The 21,884-nt window shown below is 40.2% G+C and overlaps 1 protein-coding gene across 6 annotated transcripts in view; it reads left to right on the top strand.

Moving 5' to 3' along the window:
- Positions 1-21,884, top strand: part of IGF2BP3 (insulin like growth factor 2 mRNA binding protein 3) — a 167,479-nt gene that overhangs the window by 33,789 nt on the left and 111,806 nt on the right. For all 6 annotated transcript variants that reach the window (XR_002335867.1, XR_002335868.1, XM_021063450.1 and 3 more), the window contains one exon: positions 14,030-14,078. Coding sequence is in view for 4 of the 6 variants with exons in the window: in XM_021063450.1 (XP_020919109.1) it covers positions 14,030-14,078 (49 nt within the window). In the remaining 2 variants the exon portion in view is untranslated. The remainder of the gene's footprint in view (positions 1-14,029; positions 14,079-21,884) is intronic.

Raw genomic sequence — 21,884 nt, 5'->3', positions numbered from 1 at the left:
TCAGGCAATTTGCTAGGCACTGGTGTATGCAGTGATGAATAAGATAGAAATGATTTGACCTTTATGGAACTAGCCCTGTTAAATTGACCTCAGTGGCCACCAAACTTATGTGTGTGTGTAACCACATTTCCCCGCCTCATCCCCAGAGATTCTGGTGTAGGAGATCTGTATGGAGGCCCATTTTAAGTTGGCCCTCCTGGTGATTCTAATGTAGATGCTCCCTGGACCACACTTGGAATGATATTCTTTACCTTTACAGTTGTGGGAACAGCATACCTTTCTTCTTTTCATTTCTTCCATCCACTATTGAATTCACTAGGATCTGTCATTCAGTTTAAGTGTTGCAGCAAATATCTTCCCTCACATCAACGGACAGATCATCTAGACAGAAAATCAGCAAGGCAACAGAGATGCTAAAGGACACAATAGAGAAGTTAGACTTACGTGACATTTTCAGGACATTACATCCAAAAAAATCAGAATATACTTCTTTTCAAGTGCATGTGGAACAATATCAAGGATTGACCACATACTGGGGCACAAAACTAACCTCAGCAAATTTAAGAGTATAGAAATTACTTCAAGCATCTTCTCTGACTACAATGGCATGAAACTAGAAATCAACCATAGGAGAAGAAATAAGAAAAAACTGACTACATGGAGACTAAACAACATGCTACTAAAAAGCCAGTGAGTCAATGAGGAAATCAAAAGGGAAATTAAAAAATGCCTCAAGGAGTTCCCGTCGTGGTGCAGGGGAAACGAATCTGACTAGGAACCATGAGGTTTCAGGTTCGATCCCTGTCCTCACACAGTGGGTTAAGGATCCATTGTTGCTGCGAGCTGCAGTGTAGGTCACAGATGCAGCTCAGATCCCACGTTGCTGTGGCTGTGGTGTAGGCTGACATCTACAGCTCTGATTAGACCCTTAGACCCCTAGCCGTATGCTGCAGGTGTGGCCCTAAAAAAGACAGAAAAGACCAAAAAAAAAAAAAAAAAAAAAAAGCCTCAAGACAAATTTTAGTGAAAAGGCAAGCATTCAAAATCTACGGGATGCCACAAAAGCAGTTCTTAGAGGGAAGTTCATAGCAATACAGGCCTTCCTCAAAAAAGAAGAAAAAAAATCTCAAATCAACAACTTAACCTACTACCTAAAAGAATTAGCAAATACGCCCCCTGCCCCCCGGTGCTGCACATGCAGCATGCAGTAGTTTCTGGGCCAGGGAATAGAACCTGTGCCATTCAATGACCTGAGCCACCAGCGAACTGCATATATGTTTTTCTTTACATGTGACCTCCTGACTGTCAATCCAGTAGATGGGATTCAGTCTTTCACAGAGATTCTTTTTTTTTTTTTTTTCTTATCACAGAGATTCTTTTTTTTTTTTTTTTTTTTTTTTTTGTCTTTTTGCCATTTCTTGGGCCGCTCCCGTGGCATATGGAGGTTCCCAGGCTAGGGGTCTAATCGGAGCTGTAGTCACTGACCTACGCCAGAGCCACAGCAACGCGGGATCCGAGCCACATCTGCGACCTACACCACAGCTCACGACAACGCTGGATCCTTAACCCACTGAGCAAGGGCAGGAACCGAACCCGCAACCTCATGGTTCCTAGTCAGATTCGTTAACCACTGTGCCACGACGGGAACTCCTTATCACAGAGATTCTTAACCTGAGATCGACCTGATTTACTCTTAAATATCAATTGCTCCCTCCTTCCCAATTTTACTCACACTGCTTGAAAACTGTCCTAAAATGTCTTTCTTCTGCTAGATGGTAAAATTTTGCGGAAATAGAACTGAAGCCATAGAGCTTGCTAGAACTGTTGTATCTATAACTTTTTTCTTGATTAGTCTTATGCTGCAGATTGGAAATAATAGCTTATTTTTCTCTTAAAAATTAGTAAAGTTTATTTTATAAAACTCAAAAGCAAAAAGAAATTGAAAACTGCCCATGATTCTACCAAACAGAGGTTACATTGTCAGTATTTTTGGTGCTATACCTCCATTTCTGTTTGTGTACATGTGTGCACATTTTTTCTGCTTGGGGATATTTTTTTCATTTATTGTGGTAAAATGTGTTTTATTATTTCATTTTATTATTTTATTCTATTTTGCTTTTTATGGCTGTTCCTGTGGCATATGGAGATTCCCAGGCTAGAGGGACAATTGGAGATACAGCTGCCAGCCTACACCACAGCTCATGGCAACACTGGATCCTTAACCCACTGAGCGAGACCAGGGATAGAACCCACATCCTCAAGGATACTAGTTGGATTCATTTCCACTGTGTCACAACGGGAACTCCAAAACTCATTTTAAATGAGATCATATTCCTTGTTGTGTAATATGCTTTTTTTCAGTGAACAATGTTCTAAACATACATCCTAATTAAATATTACACATTTGTAGTGTCTCTGAGATTGGTAGTATATATTGTAATTTATTTAGATAATTGCTTTGTTTTTTAAACAGTTTTTAAAAATTTTTGAAGTTAAAAGTATTTTAGATCTTTACTTATTTATTGACTGCACAATTCAGCAGCTTGATGTGTGGATCTCAGTTCTTAGATCAGGGATTGAACCTGGCCCATGGTGGTGAAAGCACTAAGTCCTAATCACCAGCCCACCAGGGAACTCCCTAAACGATTTTATTGAGGTATGTTTTATACATTCAAGTGCATATTTTAATTTTTTAATTTATTATTTATTTTATTTTTTTGTCTTTTTGTCTTTTCTAGATCTGCACCTACATATGGAGGTTCCCAGGCTAGGGGTCTAATTGGAGCTGTAGCCGCCAACCTACACCACAGCCACAGCAATGCCAGATCCTTAACCCACTGAGCAAGGCCAGGGATCAAACCTGCATCTTCATAGATCCTAGTCAGGTTTTTTAACTGCTGAGCCATGAAGGGAACTTCTCAAGTGTATCTTTTTTTTTTTTTTTGTCTTTTCAAGTGCATCTTTTTAAATTTACATTTTATTTTTTTCTTTTTCTTTCTTTTGTGTGTGTGTGTGTGTGTGTGTGTGTCTTTTGTCTTTATAGGGCTGCATCTACGGCATATGGAGGTTCCCAGGCTAAGGGTTTAATCAGAGCTGCTGCTGGCGACTTACACCAGAGCCATAGCAACGCCAGATCCAAGCCACGTCTGTGACCTAACTACATCACAGCTCATGGCAACGCCAGATCCTTAACCCACTGAATGAGGCCAGGGACCAAACCCGCAACCTCGTGGTTCCTAGTCAGATTTGTTTCTGCTGCGCCACGACGGGAACTCCCTATTTTTTATTTTTTAGTGGACGTGATTTTTTAATTTAACTGTAGCTAATTTACAATGTGTTAGTTTCAAGTGTACAACAAAATTTTATATATATATATGTGTGTATATATATATGTGTGTGTGTATATATATATGTGTGTGTGTGTGTGTGTGTGTGTATATATATATATATCCCTTTTCAGGTACTTTTCCAGTATAGGCTATTACAAGATACTCCCTGTGCTATATAGTAGGTCCTTGTTGTTTACCTATTGTATATATAGCAGTATGTATTTGTTAATCCTGAACTCTTATCTCCCCCGCAGCCCAAGTTCATCATTTTAAACACTGCAGGGCAATGACTTTTGACAACTGTATATACACCTGTGAAAGCACAACCACAGTCAACACATGGAACACTTCTATCCCTGACATTCTGAGTCTGTTACAGTTTTATCTAGAGAGGTAATGTAAGGAAGAGAATGGTTGAGAGGCTGCACTTCTAGTCAGAGGGTTTGATAAGAGACTGCTGAGTCAATGATGAGGCAGGATTATGCAGGTAGACGCATATCACCAGCCATGTGAAATGCATCTTCCCCCTGGTTTTCACTTACGTGGTGTATTTTGCTTTTCAAAAATTTAGATTGGCCTTTTCAAAAAAGTTCCTGAAGTATAGTTGATGTACAGTGTACAGCACAGTGATTAAGTTACATATGTATTTTTTTCCTGTTCTTTTTCAGATTCTTTTCCCTTGTAGATTATTACAGCATATTGAGTGTAGTTCCCTGTGCTATACAGTAGGTTCTTGCTGAGGCTGACTTTTTAAAGAGCTCATTCTTAATTGTATAAAATGAGAAAGGATGGATATAATCACATACTTGAGTATCGCAGTTAACACAAGTAATTTTTACTGAATTTGGCCAGGTTGTTGAACAAGTTCTCTTTTGGGCACAGCTGGAATGAAAGTCTACAGCCGGTGTAGAGTGCCCCCAAGTGGCAGGTTGAAGAGGTCACTCTCTACTGCTCTGAGTCCAGGCTTGGCTTTTTATTTGAAAATGACCACTCCACATATGGGCCATGTGAACTAGCTCTCTGTGTAAGAAAACAAGGCAAAGAAGAACATGTTACAAATTAGACTTGGTTTTCTCTTCCTATTGTCAGCTGGTGTTGGCTGTGTTAGATCATGATTCTAGCTTCAGCCTCTTTATCTGTGAAGTGGGAAAGTGGTGATTCTTTTGATTTCTATAAGTGATAGTAGGAAGAAAGAGAGAGACGAGCCTTTTGGGAGAAATAAGATAAAATGAACATTTAGGACGTAAAGTGGTTTGGATAGAAAGTTGAATTCTAATACACTTATGTGTCTTGTGTTAGGACTTGGTATGCAATGACCAGTTAAGTGCCTAGGTGTTGGTGTGGACTTGCCAGAATTGACCCATGTTCTTGGTGTTCATCTTTAACCTTGTCTGTTGAATGTCAATATTGAGTCTTGGTATGTGAATTGATTGTGTGGTTTAAAGCTGTGGGGTAAAGTAAAAATTTTACTTAAGGAGTTCCTGTCGTGGCGCAGTGGTTAACGAATCCGACTAGGAACCATGAGGTTTCGGGTTTGGTCCCCTGCCCTTGCTCAGTGGGTTAACGATCCGGCGTTGCTGTGAGCTGTGGTGTAGGTTGCAGACGCGGCTCGGATTCTGTGTTGCTGTGGCTCTGGCGTAGGCCGGCAGCTACAGCTCTGATTCGACCCCTAGCCTGGGAACCTCCATATGCCGCGGGAGCGGCCCAAGAAATAGCAAAAAGACCAAAAAAAAAAAAAAAATTACTTAAGATTGGCATATCTTTGACCTTTTGGATTTAACATGCAACCTATAATTTTTCTGACTTATTTTGGATAATGGTTATGTTATTTGCTGGATTGTAAGTGAACTTAGTTAGATGGAATACAGTGAGGAGGATAGACTCTAAATACCCATCTCTGGATTCTGACCCTGCCACTCATGAGCAGCATGTATTTAGACAAGGTATACTTAGTCTCCAGATGATAAAATGCTGACAGTGAGGGTTATATGAGATAACAGACGCTGTCTTAGGCAGTGTGGGCTGCTGTAACAAACTACTGTAGACTGGATGGCTTAATCAGTAGACATTTCTTTCCTCATTCTTCTTCTTCTTTTTTTTTTTTTTTTTTTTTTTTTTTTTTCGCTTTTTAGGGCCGCACCTGCAGCATATGAAGGTTCCCAGGCTAGGGGTTCGATCGGAGCTACAGGTGCCGGTTTGTGCCACAGCTCAGTAGGATCTGAGCCACGTCTGTGACCTACACCACAGCTCACGGCCACTCCAGATCCTTAACCCATTGAGCGAGGCCAGGGACGGAATCCGAAACCCCATGGTTACCAGTTGGATTCGTTTCCACTAAGCCACAGCAGGAACTCCTCCTTTTATTTTTTATTGTGGTTAATTCACAGTGTTCTGTCAATTTCTGCTGTACAGCGAAGTGTCCCAGTCATACCTATATACACACACACACATATATATACATTATTTTTGTTATAATATCCACTCTATACACACACACATATGCATTCTTTTTACTACATTATCCTCCTTCCATCACAGGTGATTGGATATAGTTTCCTGTGCTATACAATAGGATCTAATTGCTTATCCACTCCAGATACTATAGTTTGCATCTACTAACCCCAAACTTCCAGTCCATCCCACTTCCTCCTCCTCTCTCTTGGCAACCACAAGTAGACCAACAGACATTGCTGACAGTTCTGGAGGCTAGGGAGTCCAAGATCAAGGTACAGGCAGATTCTTGGGGGTTCTTGGTGAGAGCCACCTTCCAGGCCTGTAGACAGAGGCCTTCTTGCTCTGGGCAAACATAACCTTTCCTAAGTGTACGCCAGTGAAGAGAGTCCTGCTCGCTCTCGTTAGAAAAACAGTAATCCCATGGGAGTTCCTGTTGTGGCTCAGTGGGTTAAGAACCTGACTAGTATCCATGAAGATTTGGGTTCGATCCCTGGCCTCACTCTGGGTTAAGGATCCGGCGTTGCCGTCAGCTGTGGTGTAGGTCACAGACACTGTTCAGATCTGGTGTTGCTGTGGCTGTGGTTTAGTCTGGCAGCTGTAGCTCCAATTCAGCCCCTAGCCTGGGAACCTCCATATGCTGCGGGTGCGACCCTAAAAAGACAAAAATAAAAGAACAAAAAAACCCCACCACTGCAGCAAAAAAACAGCACTCCCATTATGGAGACTCCACCTCACGTTCTCACATAAGCCTGAATACTTCCCAAAGGCCCCATCTCCTAATACCACCACACTGGGGCTTAGGGCTGCAACATCCAATTTTGTGGGGGGTGGGGGTGGGGAATGACATAAACATTCAGTCCATAGCAGATACAAAGCATTTTTGTGTTTATATTCTTATTTATATTGTGTCAAGCTTTAATGGGGAGAAAAAGATGCAAATATAAACGACTTCTGGCAAAAGGCTAGTAACCTAAAACTTAAATTGAAAATAACAGAGTTGGCCCTCTGTGTCTGTGGGTTCTGCATCCACAGATTGAACCAACTGCCGATGAAAAATGTTTGGGGGAGAAAATTCCAGAAAGTTCCAAATAGCAAAACTTGAATTCATCTTGTGCTGGCAACAGTTTACATCTCATTTACATTGTATTTACAGCTATTTACATAGCATTTACATTGTATTAATTATTTTAAGTAATCTATTTTAAGTAATCCGTGGATTTTGGTATCTGAAGGGATCCTGGAACCAAGCCCCTCTGAATGTGGAAGGATGACTGTAATCAGCATGATGAAATGGTTTATTTCTCTTTCAAATAAAATATGTATTGTCTAGTGTGGCCTAGAAGCAATGACCAGCCCAATAACAGTAAGCACACTAGTGACCAGATTATCTCTGGGCATTATTTCTGACTAAAAGAAACCAGTATTCCATGTAGATAAAACTGGTTGCAAATGGGGCAGGAAGTGTACAAGTTGAACTTGAACTTGTATTATCGTAACAGAAAGCAAAAGAGATCTTCAAGATTGCTAGAGTCATTTGGAAGATAGAGGATCAATGTGGAGAGGCTTCCATTGACTAGCCAAAGATGGGGCAATGTGAGCAGCAAAAAGAAATTAATGGCATGAGTTGATACACACAAAATATCCACAAACCTGTAATGTTACTGACAAAAATGAACATTTGATCATCTTTGTGCAATGCCAGGGGACCAGTTCATCATTCTGAAAAGTTTGAAGTAATGATGTCTTGGAATTTCTTAAAGAAGAGGTTGAGGAGTTCCTGTCATGGTGCAATGGTTAACGAATCCGACTAGGAACCATGAGGTTGCGGGTTTGATCCCTGCCCTTGCTCAGTGGGTTAAGGATCCGGCATTGCCGGGAGCTGTGGTGTAGGTTGCAGACATGACTCAATCCTGCACTGCTGTGGCTCTGGTGTAGGCCGGTGACTACAGCTCCGATTAGACCCCTAGCCTGGGAACCTCCATATGCCGCAGGAGCGGCCCTAGAAAAGACACACACACACACACAAAAAAAGAGGTTGAGATGAAGATTTGCATGAAGCTGATTTATTTTGTTTTATTTTTTGGCTATGCCTGTGGTATGCGGAAGTTCTCGGGCCAGGGCTCAAACTTGCACTACAGCAGTAACTAGGGCCACAGCAGCAACAATCAGAAATCTTGGCAGCTGATTAGTTTTGGAGATGATTTCAAGAAGCAGGAGTGAGAGAATGGGGAGAGTGAAATGAGGGTTTAGGATAGGCCAATGAAGGGTACTTTCCTGAGGTTGCCATAAGGAGACAGGATCTTAGAGAAATGCGCAGAATGCCTTCCAGGTGGGAGACTGGGGCATTTATCTGCTGCTTCTCACATTCTTTTCCGTAAGTTGCAGATTATCTTGAAAGATTCATCTATTCTTTGCTTCTGGGCTGTTCTTGAACTCTGCTGAGGCTTTGCAGGAAAACCTGAGGTGAGGAGTTCCTGTTGTGGCTCAGTGGTCTCTCTAAAGATTTGGGTTCAACCCCTGGCCCCGCCCAGTGATTTAAGGATCTGTTGTTGCCTCAGGCTATGGCATAGTTGCAGATGAGACTCAGATTTGATGTTGCTGTGGCTGTGGGGTAGGCTGGCAGCTGCAGCCCCAATTTGACCCCGGGCCTGGAAACTTCCAAATGCTGCAGATGCAGCCCTAAAAAGAAGTAAGAAAAAACTGAGGTGAAACAGATTCCTGAGGTGTGTTCTTAGGGATGGAAGGAGGTCCAACAACTTGAACATGCCTGAGACTGTCTTGCACAGCTGTGATGAACTCAAGAGGTGAGCAAGGGGATGTCATAAGGGGCACAAAAACATCTGATGCAGGAGGGAAAGAATCAAATTTTTATCCTGTCTTTACTGGCCTTACTGTTGTTCAGTTTCCAGATACTTGATAAAGGAAAATTATTCCTTTATGGAAGAACTCCAGATAAATAGAAAAATATGGAAGGCAGGATGGAATGAGAAAATCAGTTTTTCACCTGGAATAAAACAGTAGATTTAGGCAGTGATCATTAGTAACTGCAGTACCACAGGAAGACCACCTGTGATGAAGAGATGATGTATCTTTTCACCAACATACAAAAGCTCCCTTGTGATAGTTTCTCTCTAAACAGCAACAAAAGCAAATTGAATTTTCAGATGTAATCACCACTTTTATAGGAGTCAGAGTAATATATTAAACACCATTATGGGAGTGTAATTGGCAAAATCTAGGAAGTGAAAATCTAGAGGTTTGACAGGTTTTTTTTGTTTGTTTGTTTTTTTTTGGTCTTTTTTCCTTTTTAGGGCGGCACCTGTGGCATATGGAGGTTCCCAGGCTAGGTGTCCAATTGGAGCTGTAGCTGCCGGCTTACACCAGAGCCACAGCAATGCGGGATCCGAGTCGCATCTGCAACCTACACCACAGCTCACGGCAACGCCGGATCCTTAGCCCACTGAGCAAGGGCAGGGATCAAACCCGCAACCTCATGGTTCCTAGTTGGATTTGTGAACCACTGAGCCACAACGGGAACTCCAGGTTTTTTTTTTTTTTTTAATTTTATTTTCCAAGTAAGTGACAAGGATAAAAAAGGAAATATGTTGCTTATGAGACTAGAGTTATACTGAACCAACTGCAGTGTATGGCTCCTTCTTGTTGTTGTTGGCTGTGCCTGTGGCATGTGGAAGTTCCCAGGCCAGGGATTAAACCTGTGCCACAGCAGTGACCCAAGTTGCTGCAGTGACAGTATAAGATCCTTAACCTGATGCGCCCCAAGAGAACTCCTGTTGGGATCTTGATATGAACAAATCAGCTGTAAAAAGAGGGTTATTAGGCAACTCAAAATAGGGTGGATATCTGTTATGGAAGAATTTTTGTTAATCATTTTTAAGAGCAATAATGGTGATAGTTTATTTTTTATTTTATTAAAATTTTTTTATTATAGTGGATTTACAATGTTCTGTCAATTTCTGCTGTACAGCAAAGTGACCCAGTTATACATTTTTTTTTCACATTATCCTCCATCATGTTCCATCACAAGTGACTAGGTATGGTTTCCCTGTGCTGTACAGCAGGATTTCAAAAAATTTTTTTTATTATAGTTGATTTACAACATTCTGAAAATTTCTGCTGTATAGCAAAGTGACCCAGTTATACACTTACAGATAATCTTTTTTCACATTATCTATTTTTGTTTTTGTTTAGTGGGCCATACCTGGGGCATATGGAAGTTCCTAGGTGTGGAATTGAATCCGAACCCTAACTGTGACCTGGGCCACTGCAGTGGAAGTCTTGGTGAGAGTTGTTTTTAAACAAAAGTTCTAATCTTTTGTTGGTATTTACAGATGTATTGTATCATGATAGGCCATGTAAGAAGGTCTTCTTGGTATAGGTGTGAGTATAGAGAAATAAGATCTGGTGATCATACTTGATAAGCTGGTATGGGCATATGGAGGTTGATTTTTTTTTTCTTTTTTTTCTTTTTATTGTTTTATTTTTATGATTTTTATTTTTTTCCATTATAGCTGGTTTACAGTGTTCTGTCAGTTTTCTACTGGATGGCAAGGTGACCCAGTCATACATACATACATACATTCTTATTTAAAAATTTCTGTAAAATCAATTTAAATCAGTTTATCCCATTTATTGCTAAAAACTTTAAAAATACCTTTAGGAATCTACATGAGCTTTTCCCTTGGCTCCTTATCCTGTAATTAAGTCAGTTTATAATAATGAATACTCAGTTTTCATCACAACTATTTCAAGCACAGTTAGGCATATTTTAAAGGTTAAATGAGAACTTAAACTACCTCTTTTTCCCCTATGTGGGGAAAACCCTTAAATTTTGTATGATTAACTTATAAATACAGTGTGTGGAAGTTTTCTTTTAAAACAGCACTGGTGATTAAATCAGTATTTTCCTGTTTCTGTCTTCAAACTTCAGTGTGGCTGTTTCTCACTCCCCCATAAGCTCTGAGAAATCATTGGAAATGTTAGTGGTTTCTGGATGGTGGATCTGTTGAGTTCTGTGATTTCTTCCTCCTCTATGTATTATAACAAATGTTACTTTTATTTTGTTTATTTATTTTTTGGCCGCACCGCAACATGCAGAAGTTCCCGGGCCAGGATCAAACCCGCACCACAGCAGTGACATTGCTGGATCTTTAACCAGCCAAGTCACCAGGGAACTCTAACAAATGCTACTTTAACTATCAGTTGAGTGCCTCTTAGGTGCCAAATACTGTTCCAGGCTCTGTATGTGCCAGCGACCAAGACAGCCTAATGATGTCCTGCTGTTAAGGGGTGTGAGCCTTGGTACTGCTTAGGTGTGTTTGAGGAGGTGGTGAAATACCAGTTTATTTTGGTGGTAGTTAAAGTGAACTCTCATGATTTGGTAATCACATGGTAGAAACAAATATCAATACCCATTTTCTTGACTCTTAAGTGTTTAGAATCAAACCTAAACGTAATGTAATTCTAGAAGCTCGGATGGGAGAGGCGAGCTCAGAAAGCAGGTGATAGTGTTTTGATTGTGTATAGCCACCTTGATTAGTACAGGTGTGTGGGATAGATTTTCTCAGCTGCTTTCCAGGTTAGAACTTTGTGTTCATGTGCTAGATCATTAGAATTCATGCCTTTGCCTGGTCTCTTTTATTTGTGCTGAGCCTTTTGGCTCTTGTACTGAGAAGAGTGGAACATGGGGTTAGGAACCAGAGGTGAAACTGTAGAGTTTAAGATGAGTTCCTGGGTAAGTGATAATGAACAATTGTAGATGTCAAAACATTTAACTGTATGACAATAATCCTGGTGTTTGTCTAAAATGAAAGTTGAGAGAATCAGGTAATGGAAACTGGATAGCCATTTAAGTGAAATCATTATTCTGAAGTAACTTATAAGTAAATGGGTGTCAGATGTACATTTTGAAGAATGTGTGGGGAAAACATGACTAATGGATTACTTCTAATGTGCAAAAGATGGTATCCTATTTAAAGAACTTCTTGGGAGCCCTGTGGAGTAGGTACTTGTTTTTGTAATCATGAATAATTACCTGTTAATTTGTAATAATGAATAATTACAGACCTGAACTCTGTATGAACACTTATGTGTTTGCTTTTGGGAAAATTTTTTGCTAATATATATGCACTCAGAAAAATGAGTCAAATAGAAATGAAGATGTGGTTTCTGTTATTTCTTACTATGTCAAATGCTTGGTTAAGACAGATTAGTAGTTGAAAATGTGTAGTAAATAATTCTTTGTCCCTTGGTTACCCAGAATAAATATTTACACAGTGTGAGTAACTTTTCTGCTAGCTAAAGAAATATATGACAGATATGGAATCTATGTTTTAGGAATGCTTTTAATAGGGTGTATTTTTTCAGGCTTTTGTAGAAAATATAAAACTTATACAAAAGGAGAGATAAAGTACACATCCTGCAGCTTTAATAGTTATTAGTACATGATCCCAGAATACCATATGTAAATTCTAAGACTAGGTGGTGTTTGAAAATTTTCCCTTAAATTGACCTTCTCCCACTGTCTCTTTGGTACATTGCCCTGGGTGCCTGTGTTTTATTTTACTGTCTCTTAAAAATAATGTAAAAAATGCTTTTTCCTTGATCCCCTATTTTATGATTACAACAAATATGATGTACCTGAGTTTGGTTAATCTTCATGTTCTTTAGAGTTCCCTAGGATAGGGAGTGGCTTTGGCATTTACTTGTGCTTAGCCTTTGGGGGAATAGGAGAGACAAAGGACTAGGCTATGAATCTAGTCTAAATTGGTAGGTTTTGCTTTAATACTTAAAAAAAGGTCATTTGACCTAGAAAGGGAAATTAGCTGTAGGTCTAGAAGTGAAATAATTTTTTTTTTTTTTGGTGAAAATACATTTTTTAAAAGATTTTTATTTTTTCTGTTATAGTTGATTTACAATATTCTGTCAATTTCTGCTATACAAGCAAAGTGACCCAGTCATACATATATATATATATATTTTTTTTTTTCTCACATTATCCTCCATCATGTTCCATCACAAGTGACAAGATACAGTTCCCTGCACTATACAGTGGGATCACATTGCATATCCATTCCAAATGCAAGAGTTTGCATCTCCTAACCCCAAACTCGCAGTCCGTCTCGAGAAATTAAATAATTTAATTAGTTCACTTGCGATTTCATGCTCAGTTGCTGTCTCTCTCTCTTTTTTTTAAATAGCTAGTTGACTGTAAATTCCTTTCCCTTCTAAGGGTGTAACTGGTGTGTGGTATCTATAGTACAGTCTCCCATAATTACTGTCTCTTGCTTCCTTCCACCCTCCCCTTTCTTGGATAGTGTTGAGGAAGGGGTAGAAAAAGAAGAGATATTTTCTTATTACATAAAATGTATGCTATGTTATATATATAGATATATACATATAGAGAGATATATAGCATATGTGTTGGCATTTGAACTAAGGTGGGGGGATTTTTAATGTATTCTATACCATGGACTCTATGGACCTCTTAGGATGTTTTCAAATGCTCAAAATAAAAAAAGATTATTAAAGGAAATTATTTTGAAATACAGTTAGGAAAATGTTAAAGCTTATGGTAGTACATGTTTCTTAACATAAGCCACAAGTTCTAGCAACATAGCTAACTTTCACAGAAATGAGTATGTATACATGATATTTGAAGATCTGCAACAACTTAATGTGATATGGAAATAGCTGATTATATTAATGTCAAAAGTACAATTCATGTAATTATATGATGGTTGGATGCCAACAGTAATAATCAAAGGCAGTGCTCAATTTCAATTAAGGGGTAGTGAAAATAAGTATGTGGCTGCCGTTGCACCCCACCCTTTCTATCCAAGTTCCTTGAATTCTATCCATGGACCCCTTGGCTGGGATCCCAGATTAGCAACATGTGGACTAAGACTTATTTGTGTTCTGGGATGCTTACTTTGAGGTTAAAGGGTTTGAATTTAGAATACAAAATTGTGTCTGCCAATTTGAGTGGTTTTTAGAATAAACTGTAACGATTCAGTGATGTTAGATTTCCAAACGGTCTAAATGTGCATCTTGTGATTTATTTTGTCCCCTTTTGCCTTCTTGGGCTGTATTTTCTTATTGTATGTTGGTTTGTAGTTAATATAAAATTAATGTCTTAAATAGTTTCTAAATATCCATGTTGGCTATTAATATCTTTTGCTTGTATGTTTTTTTTTTTCCTTTTAAAAAAAATTTTAATTCTTCTGCAGGATTCGGAAACTTCAGATACGAAATATCCCGCCTCACTTACAGTGGGAGGTAAGAATTTCTCTATTTAAAATTAAGATTTCGGTATCTAAGCCTATTTGTTTTTCTGAAGGTTTTTCTCCTGCTCCCAATTCTTGGATATGCTAGAACACAGTATCCTTCTCTTTTATGATCTGTGTCTTACAGTGGGCTTTTCTTTGTTAGGGGTACACCATCTTTTAAAAATCTGCTGTTTGAGATAAAGTTGAAATAGATTCTGCTAACTGGGTAAACTTCCTCATTGAGTTACATCCCAACAGAATCTTGATCTTTCTGATGAGTTTTGCTAATTGTCTTTAAATATGGAGCTTTGTTCTCAGTCCCCCCCCCTTTAAAAGCAAATGATGCTATTTATGCTTTATTTTAAAATGTTACTATGCTTTCTTTTGCTCAGATGGTGGCACTGTAGTAATTGTATATAAGCACAAACCTTTTAGCCCAATTCAGTAGCCTGTGCCGGCAATTTCCAAGCCATGCTGATGATGTCATGGTGAGAATTTGAGACCCCAGTAGTTGAAAAGATAAAAGAAAATATCTGTTGACTCTTCCAGATAATGGAACCTGAAAGTTCTTAAAACCCCCTTTGGAGAAGGTGGTGCAGGGAAAACTGCTCAGGTTTTATGTGTTTTTCGTACAAAAATCAAGACTAAGGAGCTCTGTGTGTTTCACATTAGTCTTCTAAAATGACATTTAAGAGTCACTAAATCAGAAGCTTCATCAAAATGCAAAGAATGATTAAAAAGTTTCTTTGGTGAGTTGAGGGAAGCTGGTCTAACTCTCTAAGGTCGCAGTTGGTAACAAATCTATGCTCAGAATGTTTTACAGCATATTTATTTTCAGAACAATGTTACTGAGTTTAATCTCGGCAGAGGATTTGGTTCTTTGGTCTATGTTGAATATTTTTTTAAGTTATGCAATGTATAAAAAGTATACTTTTGGAGTTCCCGTCGTGGCGCAGTGGTTAACGAATCCGACTAGGAACCAGAAGGTTGCGGGTTCGATCCCTGCCCTTGCTCAGTGGGTTAACGATCCAGCGTGGCCGTGAGCTGTGGTGTAGGTTGCAGACGCGGCTCGGATCCCATGTTGCTGTGGCTCTGGCGTAGGCCGGTGGCTACAGCTCCAATTAGACCCCTAGCCTGGGAACCTCCATATGCCGCGGGAGCGGCCCAAGAAATGGTAAAAAGACAAAAAAAAAAAAAGTATACTTTTGGAGTTCCCCTGGTGTCACAGCAGGTTGAATGTCTGGCAGTGTCACTGCTATGGCTTGAGTTTGCTGCTGTGGTGTGGGTTTGATCCCTGGCCTGGGAATTTATGCATGCGTTGGGCACGGCCAAAAAGAAAATGAAGAAAAAGAAGTATACTTTTGGTAGGTGGAAACAGTAATTTACTAGATTAAACTCAATGCATTTTCTTCTTTTAGTTTAGTATTTGTTTAGGGAATTCAGTAGTTTGGAGGATGGGTTCCTGAATCAAGGGTTTATGATATCAAGATTACTGATTTAATCCCCTTTTTAATTTATTTTGAAGTATAGTTGATTTACAATGTTAGTTTCAGTTATACAGCAAAGTGTGATTCAGTTATATATATATATATTTAGTTATATATAATGTTTCAGATTCTTTTCCATTATAGGTCAAGATACTGAATATAGTTCCCTGTGCTTATAGTAGGTCCTTGTTGTTAATCTGTTTTATATGTAGTAAAGTGTATCTGTTAATTAATCCCCTTTATTTGACATGAGCAATATTAAATATGATTTTTTGTTTGAGAAACTATCTGGTGTAATGTAGCTTTAAATGAATTAGTCAAATGGTGGCAGTCAGTTTTAAGTAAGTGAATTACTAGCAAAGTAGTATATCAGCTATAGGCAAATGGCAGTTTCCTTTTAATTCATTCATAGTATCTCTTTAAATTTAGGTTGAAGTGGCTTCTTGAGCATTGTTTTTTATATTTTTGGTGGCTTTTTTTTTTTTTTTTTGCCTTTTAGGGCCACACTCGTGGCATATGGATGTTCCCAGGCTAGGGCTTGAATTGGAGCAACAGCTGCCTTCCTGAGCCATAGCCACAGTGACAACAGATCCGAGCCATGTCTGTGACCTACACCACAGCTCATGTTCAGTGTTGAAAGAATTAAGGAAGAACAGATACTGAATTGTGAAGAAGCATGGAACTAGATTTTGAAATTCTTGACCTTTGATCCCTTTAAAAACTTAAATGATGGTTTGGAATACTAACAGAAACAAATTTATTGAGAGCTTGTCAGGACCAGGATGAGCTTTTGGTGTATTTCTTTTTCTTGAAGACTTGTATGAATCCCAACTGTTACTTCCTTTTTAAGGAGACTCTTAGTATAATTGATTTGTATACACTGAATATGCTGATTGTCTCGTCCAAAACCTTTTCATGGAAGGTGATAATATTGCACTTAAAGCCCTGGACTCTGTATAACAGAGGGTTTAGACTTTCTTAGAATGACTGAAAATGGAATAACCAGACATTATTGCAGGCCTTGTGATATGATGTAATAAGAAATACACAGCAACATAAATGAAATACTCATGTCAAAAAATAGAGGTTTGGAGTTCCCGTCGTGGCGCAGTGGTTAACGAATCCGACTAGGAACCATGAGGTTGCGGGTTCGGTCCCTGCCTTTGCTCAGTGAGTTAACGATTCAGCGTTGCCATGAGCTGTGGTGTAGGTTGCAGACGCGGCTCAGATCCCGCGTTGCTGTGGCTCTGGCGTAGGCCGGTGGCTACAGCTCCGATTCGACCCCTAGCCTGGGAACCTCCATATGCCGCGGGAGCGGCCCAAAGAAATAGCAAAAAGACAAAAAATAAATAAATGAATAAATAAATGTCTAAAAAAAAAAATAGAGGTTTGACTGAATTCAATTTCTTTTCTTCCTTCCTTCCTTCCTTCCTTCCTTCCTTCCTTCCTTCCTTCCTTCCTTCTTTGTCTTTTTAGGGTCGCATTTGTGGATGTGGCATATGGAGGTTCCCAGGCTAGGGGTCTAATCAGAGCTGTTACTGCTGGCCTACACCACAGCCACTGCAACACCAGATCCGAGCCGCATCTGTGACCTACACCACAGCTCACAGCAATGTCAGATCCCTAACCCACTGAGTGAGGCCAGGGATCGAACCCGCAACCTAATGGTTCCTAGTCAGATTTGTTTTCACTGAGCCGCAACAGGAATTCCTGAATTCAGTTTCAATCTGATTTTGAATTTGTAAGAAATATAGAAGACAGAGGCATAAATGAGAAAATGGCATAAAGAAACACCAATGTAATTCTAGAATATGGGACATCCCGCAGGATAAATGACACTGTGTCAAATGATAGTGTATTGAAAGGGAAGGGGGCTGTGGTGAAGTAAGACTTAGGAGGGTAACAAAAATGCAAGCATACACGTGCACTAAGTTATTTATGAACCATTTAAAAAGTCCTTAGAAGCAGAGGAGAGTATCTAGAAAAGCCTTAAGAGTTTTTTACAGGTGGCTTTTGGGGTCAGACTTGGAACTATATCCCAGCTCTGCTACTTACTAGTTCATGAACTGATTTTTAAAATTCTTGGAGCCTCATTTTCCTCATTTCTGACATGGGGATGATAATGTTGGCTTGCTTTGGGCAGTCATAGGATTATGCAGGCTGAATCCCTTAAAAAATGCTTGGTACATGTAAGTGCACACTATATTGTAGTTATGACATGAATAACAAATTCATTTCCTCCCAAATTAAAGTTCCTGTGCTTGACTTAGTCAGATCTAGCCTGTAACACGCACACACAAAAAATCCCAAAAATAAAACACGCCAATTATACCAGGGGGAATTTAACGTGGAGAATTACTCAGGTGCTAGAGGACAGAAAGAGCAAAAAGGGAATCCACAGGGAGTAACTTCAGCAAAGCAGGAAAGGGGGCAAGGGGAGAGATCAAAATTACTGGATCCTAGAAGGTTGAAGGAAGAGCCTTGAGTAGCTGAGACTGAGCAAAGGATGTTCCCTGGCTGTGGCTGGTGCCTGAGATGAGGGGAAGAAGGGAAGTGATAAAGCTGGTTCTAGGAATACCCAGAGCAGCTATAGTCCGAAACCCACTGCAGAGATAGGAATAGTGGGTAAATGGGAAAGAACACGTGCCATCTCCGTGTGCTTTCCACTCTTCCTCTAGTGCCTGCTGTCAGCAGGAACCTACAGACAAAGGTGCCATAGAATGTAGAGTCCCACCCCAGGCGTGAGAGGTGGATTTGGAACTGAGAGCTTAATATCCAGTCAGAGTTTATCCCAGAAGTGAAAATGCACCCCCATGCCCCCTGTTTTGCCAGTGCTCTTAGGAGCCATTTCCTGTGAGGATGTCAAAGAAGTAGCAGAATCTAGAACTGTGGCAGAAACACCAGGAGGTAACAATGCTCTGAGGCATTTTATAAAGTCTGCAACTGGACGGGTAATGATCTTTATACCACTGTGATACCTTTATTTTATATTTCTGTTTCTTATTTAATGGCTTTATGTCCCCATACTGTGCTGAATGACACAAGGGGACTCCTCTCTAGTTCTCCGGGTACCACGTCGTGCATGCCTTGTGTGTCATGTGGGGAATGGATGATTTCTAGGCATTTAGTTTTGGATGATGATAAATGGCACTCAAGGGCCCTGGGGTGGCTAAATGCTTCACTCAAGTGTTTTTGGCAGATAAAGAAATGGGAAACTAATTTATGGAAGAACCTGCTGCTGGAGAATTAGGTTTGTTTTTTCCCCCAAATATGTTGAATGTAGAAGGGAAATAGAAGAAACTGTTTCTTCTCCACGTCCATCCCTCTTGCCCTGAGGTACTTGAAGAGTAGATTTGTGGTGTGATTAGAACTGGAAGGCTCCTCCTTAAATAGTCCTGATGGTGGACAGATCTGGATTCTCAGATGCCCTAAGGGAGGTGAATGTGTGACAAAGATTTGAGGGAAGACCTTGGGCAATCAGGAAGAGATGAGGAAGAGAAAGAGCCCCAGCAGAACATTTGCTTTCAAACGCCTTTGAGAATCCTTTTTCTTTTTCCTTTCTCAAAGTCTTTAATTGGTCCAATTTCCTGAATTTACAGGTCATCCCTTTCCATTTAAAAAATAAATTGTGGAGTTCCCGTTGTGGCTCATGGATTAATGAACCCAACTAGTGTCCATAAGGATGTGGGTTCGATCCCTGGCCTTAGTTGGTGGGTTAAGGATTTGGCATTGCTGTGAGCTTCAGTGTAGGTCTCACGGGGCTCAGATCATGAGGTTCTATGTGCTGACAGGGCCCTGACTGCCCATGCCTGGAGTGACTGTATTTTCTGAGGCAAAACTGTTTTTTTTTTAGGTCTGTACCCATGGCATATGGAGCTTCCCAGGCTAAGGGTCAAACGGGAGCTACAATTGCTGGCCTACACCACAGCCACAGCTATGCAGGATCTGAGCCGCGTCTGTGACCTACACTATAGCCCTGCAACCCACACCACAGCTCACGGCAAGGCCAGATCCTTAACTCACTGAGTGAGGCCAGGGATGGAACCCGAAACCTCATGGTTCCTAGTTGGATTTGTTTCTGCTGCTCCACGATGGGAACTCCTGAGGCCAAGTTTTTAATAGGCGATCTGACAAATATGTATGGGGAATGCATACTTAAAATGACAGTTTATTAGAAAATGCAAAGTGAATGTTGGCTTTACTGCAAGACCCAGATGTCAGATTTTTCTTGGACTTAATTGAGGTGAGAAGATTAATATCTTGGGAAGAAGCTCTGAAGAATTGTGAAGATTTGAAGTGTTTTCCACAGTGTAAGATCTGTTTCTGCCATGTTGCCTGGTGTGCTTGAGTGAAGAAAGTGGAAGCTGTCTCTTGGCCTAAACATTAGGGGAATGAAGGAGGGGGCTCTTCATAGTAAAAGCATCCATGGGTTGCATCCAGGCTTCTGACATAGCAGTATGTTGGTCTCTGGTTCTTGATGTGGAAAGCAAGTAACCAGTATACAGAAAATGAAAGTCCAGAGCTACAGGCTGCACCTTGCCATATAAAATATTCTTTGCTTTTTTTTCCTCAGCAAAATTAATGGTTTCTTTTTCAAAGTTCTTTTTGGTTCTTCTGTGTAAGCTTGAGGCAATTTTTGGAGGTAAGTGGATCTTGTAGGAAATCTTTTTTTTTTTTTTTGGTGTGTGTGTGGTGGAATTTTATTATTTTATTTTATTTTTTCTTAATTTTATTACATTTATAGGTATACAATAGGAAATCTTAAAAGGCTTTTTCCATAGGGACATAGGATTGCCCTAACAAAACACTTTATTCAAACACTTTGGCGTGTTAGTTTGAACCCACCTACTAGTAAACAGTTTGAAGAAAGTTGACTTCCAGGGCATAAGGGATGTTAGGAAGCCTTGGCTTCCTTCATCATTAAAAGAAGTTTATGTCCTGAAGTTTAGGAGTGGGGAGTGTGGTAAGATGTAGTAGGAAAGGGCAGAACTACCCTGTAAATTACACTCAAGTCAGTCACAACCACTCTCTGGTTGCAGGGCTAAAGCTGAGAGATGCCCACATTTCAGACCATAATGAAAAATACACTCTAATAAATAAAGTAGAAACCCCAGAAAACGGACATCTTGGGAGATGAGGCAAGTGCTTGTAATGGTGAAATCCTTAATGAGGATGAGTTGGAGAGGTCAGAAGTTTCCATATGATTAATAACAGCTTCTTAAAGGTGGTAGCATCTCAGTAAGTCTGTTATTTTCTTTCTATGTGGACTCTGAATAGAGTAAGAAAGATGGATTACAGGAGACTTCCCTGGCTGCACTACTAGGAGGTAGAAATAGTGATATCATTTGCAAGGTGCTGGCAGAAGAAGGGAAACCAAAGGAGTGTTCATTTAGAAAGAAATAAGGGAGGGAGCAAGAAAGTAGTGATGCCTAGTCTGGGGAAAACCAACAGTAGCATAGTTAGTATAAAATAGGCTCAGAGAGATCCCTCATGGTAAGTTTTTGTTTGTTTGTTTTTGGTTTTTAGGGCCACATTTGTGGCATATGGAAGTTCCCAGGCTAGAGGTCCATTCAGAGCTGCAGCTGCCTGCCTACACCACAGCCACAGCAATGCCAGATTTGAGCTGCATCTGTGACCTACACCACAGCTCACAGGAAGGCAAGGGATCAAACCCTTGTCCTCATGAATGCTAGTGGAGTTTGTTAGCACCAAGCCACCATGAGAACTCCCCTCATGATAAACTTTGGGTTAATGTGTGCTGAGACTGAGAAGACTACCTGAGAGCCTGGGGACAGGTACCATGACTTCCAGGTGAGGAGACTTGGGGAGGGGCTTTGGAGTCTGCTGGGTCAAGTTCTCCGTGAATGTTGATGTCCTTAAAAGCACAGGAGCTGTCACTCATCTTCATCTGTCCAAGTTCTGATACCTGTTTGGTGCCCTAGTCAGATGCCATATGGTCCGTGGTGGGTACGTGATGTAAAACCAAACAGAAATGAGACCAAAGCTTTTGAAGTATAATCAACAACATAAAGCTAACAATATGAAATACTTTAACACAAGCAGAAAAAGGTAAGGGTAAAAAGAGTGGGGTTGACATTAGGCATGAACTGAGCAAGAAGTCACAGAAGGCATTGGTGTTAAATAACAGGAAGAACCCTTTTAAAGTTGCCTTTTGTGGCAGACATCTTAGAGTTGTAATGTAGTAACAGAAAACAGTATTCTGGGGTGGTAAATTTCACCCCCCCCCCACCACATTTTTAGTCACTCCCTGGCATATGGTGCTTCCAGGCCAGGGATCAGATCTGAGCGGCAGTCTAGATCTAAGCCAC

The sequence above is a fragment of the Sus scrofa genome, chromosome 9 (assembly GCF_000003025.6).
Source record: "Sus scrofa isolate TJ Tabasco breed Duroc chromosome 9, Sscrofa11.1, whole genome shotgun sequence".
NCBI classification, from domain to species: domain Eukaryota; kingdom Metazoa; phylum Chordata; class Mammalia; order Artiodactyla; family Suidae; genus Sus; species Sus scrofa.
The sequence above is the reverse complement of the archived record's forward strand: the minus strand, read 5'-3'. Positions and strand labels throughout refer to the sequence as shown.